The 5710-nt window shown below is 37.7% G+C and overlaps 1 protein-coding gene across 1 annotated transcript in view; it reads left to right on the top strand.

Moving 5' to 3' along the window:
- Positions 1 to 5710, top strand: part of rxfp2b (relaxin family peptide receptor 2b) — a 27629-nt gene that overhangs the window by 17432 nt on the left and 4487 nt on the right. The window contains exons 15-19 of the mRNA XM_016560967.1: positions 199 to 428; positions 1316 to 1726; positions 2976 to 3194; positions 3287 to 3479; positions 4601 to 4680. Of these exons, the coding sequence (XP_016416453.1) occupies positions 199 to 428; positions 1316 to 1726; positions 2976 to 3194; positions 3287 to 3479; positions 4601 to 4680 (1133 nt within the window). The remainder of the gene's footprint in view (positions 1 to 198; positions 429 to 1315; positions 1727 to 2975; positions 3195 to 3286; positions 3480 to 4600; positions 4681 to 5710) is intronic.

The raw sequence follows: 5710 nt of genomic DNA, 5'->3' as shown, positions 1-5710 counted from the left end.
TGTGTGTGTGTGTGTGTGTGTGTGTGTGTGTGTGTAAAATATTTGATAAATATATAAATGTTATTGGAGAAAATGATTGTTGCCTTCAGAATGCTGTAGTTACAACATCTGCCAGCAGGGTTTGAACTTTAACTTTATGTGATTTAACACATTAAGAAACTAAACTATGTATTTAATGTCCATATAATTTTTTCTTAGATATTTCAAGAAGTTTCAGTACTGCTCTTACGCCCCACATGTCCGAAAGTGTAAACCGAACTCAGATGGACTCTCGTCTTTTGAAGATCTGCTTGCTAATGTGGTTCTTCGTGTGTCCGTGTGGGTCATGGCTTTTATCACCTGCTTTGGAAACCTCTTTGTCATTGGGATGCGGACGGTCCTGCGGGCTGAGAACAACCTGCATGCTCTCTGCATCAAGGTTTTGTGCTGTGAGTACCAGAGGTATACATTTTACCTATGCCCACATTATATTAAACACTAAATATATTTAATAAGTTAAAAGCATGCGGCCAAGTCTTTTAAGAGATCAGCATTAATGACACCAGAGGGCACATACATCTGTTTTTTAGGTTTATTTCGAGCTCTCAAATTATAAGTGTTCCTGCACCCACCCATCATGTCCTCTCAATTACATCAAGCATTACATATAGCAAGCTATGTCTCAGTTATCCATTTACCTTTAAAAAAATTTGGATTTCGTCTCACTGAAGAGCTCTCCCCTATGCTTTCAGCAATCAGATATGTGCGACAGCAGTTGACATTATTTAGTACTGGAAGAGCATGTCTAAGATATTTGAAAAGCCTTTCTCCAGGTCCTCTTGCTGTCAGTCCCCTTTAACCAAAGAGTCTCACTGTTGACAGTCTCCAGCCTGACATTCAGCTTGAAAGGCTGTCGTGATTGGACGGGAAATCTATAACCTTGTAACAATTCTATTCGCACAGGATTTGCTCTCTATTACAATCACCTTCAGTAATCAATTCTAACTCTTGCTGGAGTTCTTGAGCTGGTGCCATTAATCAATGCACCCTGTTTGGCATGGGAAGCACTTCCATTTTTGCCTGCAATGTCATTACCACATGTGCTTCGGTCACGTACCTGTGCTGTGCCTCGTAAAAATTTATTTCTGACCTGCTGGTGTTGTGATTTGTCTTTTAAAAATAACAAATTTATACATTTTGTATTGTGCAGGAATAGCTCCAACATTCTGGCGCAAGACCAAATTATAAATCAGGAAGCTACTTGTTCATTAATGAGTTCTGCTTCTGGCATCCAGTGAGTAATAGCTGTTTACCACAATGCATCATTTGTCCCTAGGTGCAGACTGCCTGATGGGGGTCTATCTGTTTTTCGTGGGAGTCTTTGATGTAAAGTTCCGTGGCGAGTATAACAAGAACGCTAAGCTGTGGATGGACAGCCTGGAGTGTCGTATCATCGGCTTCCTGGCTATGTTGTCCTCTGAGGTTTCCGTCATGCTGCTCACTTATTTGACCATGGAGAAGTTCCTGGTCATTGTTTTTCCTTTCAGCCACCTGCGACCGAGCAAGTGCCAAACCTTCACCGTTTTGACCGCCATATGGCTGTTGGGTATCTCTATCGCTGCAGTGCCTCTGCTTAATGAGGAGATGTTTGGGAATTATTATGGACACAATGGAGTGTGTTTCCCCCTTCACTCTGAACGTCTGGAAAAGCCCATTGCAAAGGGATATTCCACTGGGATTTTTCTTGGTGAGATCTGCCACTGGTGAAAAATATTTGATGTATAACAGATATTTTTTGATCTTTTGAAATAAAAAGAGTTACTCCAGTCCAATACTCTAATCCCTTCCCCAGTACACAAAGACCATTCATTGAAACTAAGCTGCAAAAAATGTAATGTCACATCCTCAAGCTTATTAATATATGACCGCCACAACTATTGGACTGACTTTGTAGATTATTTTAAGAATATGCTACTATTCAAAGGTTTAAGATTTTTAATATAAGTGTTTTATACTCATCAAGGCTGTATTTATTTGATCAAAAAATGCAGTAAACATGTCATAATATTTTTACAATTTAATATAACTGTTGTCTATTTTAATATATTTTAAAATATTTATTATTAATTTATTTCTGTAATGGCAAAGCTGAATTTTTGCAGCCATTACTCCAGTCTTCAGTGTCACATGATCCTTCAGAAATCATTCTAATATTCTGATCTGGTGTGCAAAAAACATTATTATCAATGTTGAAAGTTGTGTATATATATTGTGTGTGTAAACTACTACACATTTTTTTCAGTATTGTTTGATGAATAGAAAGTTCAAAAGAACAGCATTTATTTTTTTTTAAATTACGTCTTTACTGTCATGTTTGATCATTTTAATAAAAGTATTTTTTTAAAGCATTAATTCCTTTAAAAAAATCTTGCTGACCCCAGTCTTTTGAATGGTAGTATATTTCACAATGTAACCTTAAAATTTTTTTTTTTTTTTGAATTATTACTCATTATGTACACATAGAAATTAGCCAATCATAACAAATGTCATTTACATATTCTTAATGATATAGCATGCAAAAATCACCTGTTTAATTCTATGGGTCAGAAACAGGGTGGGTGGGATATGTCATGTAAAACTAAATGATGGCAATTTTATAAATACATATGTTATTGTTTTTGATGCAGGAAACTTTGACTGACAAATGTGGAGAAAACTAAAATTATAAAAAGTATGGAATATGTTGTTTCAACCTCAGGATTCTGAAGAATATCTGACTTGCGTTTGTGCCACATATTGTTAATTGCTACTGATGGCACTCGTTTATTCATGACACCAACCATACTGAACTGATGAAAGCTATTTTCCAGCACATTTAGCCTGCTCTCAGTGGCACACTTAAGAAACCCCTTAGTCACAGTACAGAGATGGCCTTGACCCGTTTTCATTATGCTTTGTGCTGTTGTTCAATCAGAGTTTTATGTTTATACTTGTAGGACTTAACCTGGTGGCCTTCCTCATCATTGCCGTCTCCTACTCCAGCATGTTTTACTCCATCTATAAGACAGGCATCAATGCCACAGAGCTGCGTGGACGGCTGCACAGGGATGTGGCAATGGCAAACCGCTTTTTTTTCATCGTGTTCTCTGACGCCCTCTGCTGGATTCCCATATTCCTGGTCAAAATCCTTTCCCTGCTGGAATTTGAGATACCAGGTTAGTTGGTCCTAAAGCTACATGAAACAAATAATGCACTATATTTTACTGAAAGAAAAGAAAATGTCTTTTGTATTTGATGTCTCTCTCAGGAACAATAACATCTTGGGTGGTGATCTTCATCCTCCCCATCAACAGTGCCTTGAATCCCATCCTGTACACACTGACCACCAGTTTCTTCAGAGAGCAGGTGGAACTTTTATGGTGCCATTGGCAGAGACAGCCCAAACTCAAACTGGACCGCAAGAGCCTCACCAGCTCTGTTATCTACACGGATCCCTCAAGGTCTTCTTTCTACCATCGCAGCTTCAACCCACATATATCTATTTTAGACATAGATGAAAGATGATGTCCTGGTAGAGTCTTTTTGCTGGTGAACAGGCATAATCATGAATTGCAATCAGATGCTACAATGAAGGCCTAAATGTATCGAAAGATATGGTTGGACAATAATGAAAAGGCATTAAAGGGGTCATATGATGTTGCTAAAAAGAACATTATTTTGTGTATTTGGTGTAATGAAATGTGTTTATGCGGTTTAAGGTTAAAAAAACACATTATTTTCGACATACTGTACATTATTGTTTCTCCTCTATGCCCCGCCTTTCTGAAACGCGCCTGTTGCATCTCGACGCGTAAACATAAAACCATGTCTGCATTTGTGATCGGAGAAATGACAAACAACAAGCGCTACTCTACACTGCTCAAAACTCGCATTTGAATCATCATTGGCAAATCCTTTAAATATGAAAACGTACTGACAGTCTGTGAGTCAGAACAACCATTTCTAGTCGTGTCCTCTTTTGGAAGGCCAAACAAAGTAGTTTCGCTTTCACAACGAAACACACAGCGTCTCACACGGCGGGCTTGAGTGAGCGGCGGCCGGTGGGCTAAAGTGAGCGGAGGCCGGCCTTTATGCACCAAGAGCTTGTAACACTCCAAAGAGAAAGGAAAACTTGAAATCGCACGACCCCTTTAAGATGAAACATAAAGTGCAAGATATCTTGACACTGTGCTCTTGCAGTACATCAGAAAAGGCTTTTAAAACGGATGAATCGGTTACAAACTTTCTAGTCAATAGGTTTTCAGATCATAAACTGATCTGTTTTGTGAGATGTGTCTTGACAGAGGATTGGTTGACTTTTAAACTGTGCAACAGCTGCATATATTTGTATTTTGCATATGTATATACTGATTTATTCCTTTTTTATAGTGTATGTGTATTAAGTGTCAAAAAATAAAGGCAAATCCCAACAAATGTTTCATGTTGTTTTCTCTGCAACAAAATAGAGCTTATTAGGCTATATTTTAATTATTTGACATTTGTTTCTGTATGTAAAATGGGGCTGCATTTAATCACATCCTTCATTTATTCAATTATGACATTTCTCATCAATTTTTACCAGCCATAATAAACACTGTATTAAGCAGGAGTATCGACCACAAGTCCATCAACACAGCGACTTGGCCTCGCCACCGGACGCAAGTACAGTTCTATCTCAGGGAAACCTCCGAAAACGTTTGTCAGTCTTAGGTTTGCATACCATATTTCAACTCAGGAATGAACTGTGACAACAATTGTTGTGATAAAATATACTTTTTGTAGCTTAAATTACGCAAATAAGTTTTTTAGTCTGGGCCAGCCAATCGACATGTGCAGTCAAGAGTAAGTTAAACAAACAGGTGCGTCGACGTAAAAACATGATGGTCTACTTGATTTTAATTGGTGGATAGCGGAGAAATTATTATTTTGTATGACAACCGCTAATTTCACGGTTATTTCATGTCCTTCATATCCTGCGTTTTTCTTGTATCGCTCAACGATTTCGCTTTTTCATACCAACCCGAGAACGGCTAATTGGCCCCATCTTGTGAATCAAAAAGGTTACTGCGAACATATATATATATATATATATATATCTATGACTACGACTACCGACTGCAAGAAGGCCTCGGATCATGACATACACACCACACACAGTGGTATTTCTTATCATTATGGAGACTCTCCATAGGCATAATGGTTTTTATACTGTACAAACTATATTTTTTGTACTCCTCACAGAAAACTTTATGCATTTTTAGATTTTCAACACACACAAACACTTTATTCTGTATGATTTGTAAGTTTGTTTCCTCATGGGAACCCAAAAATGTCCCCACAAGGTCAAAATTGCTGTACTTGTGGTCCCCATAATGCAGTGAATACAGGTAGGCTACACATGCACACACAACTCTTTTAAATCAAGAAAACATACCACTCTGATGAGCACAGATCTGGTAGGAGACATTAAAAACGTTGGATGAGAATTAAAAAATTGAAGAAGGCCTGGCAAAATGTATTTCAGTCATTCTTGAGAAGTGGGACAAAACAGGGTGCAAAATTGAAAAAATAAAACCTTGTACTCAGACAAATGAAACTACATGTATGTATCTTATATGTACTAAGCTACTGAGCTATGCTTTGATACAACCTCCCAACTTTTCTCTTTTTTAACAAAATGTGCTTTTTTTTT

The sequence above is a fragment of the Sinocyclocheilus rhinocerous genome, unplaced genomic scaffold (assembly GCF_001515625.1).
Source record: "Sinocyclocheilus rhinocerous isolate Xijiao unplaced genomic scaffold, SAMN03320098_v1.1 scaffold259, whole genome shotgun sequence".
In the NCBI taxonomy this organism is placed as follows: domain Eukaryota; kingdom Metazoa; phylum Chordata; class Actinopteri; order Cypriniformes; family Cyprinidae; genus Sinocyclocheilus; species Sinocyclocheilus rhinocerous.
Note: the sequence above shows the minus strand (reverse complement) of the source record. Positions and strands in the feature narration are given on the sequence as shown.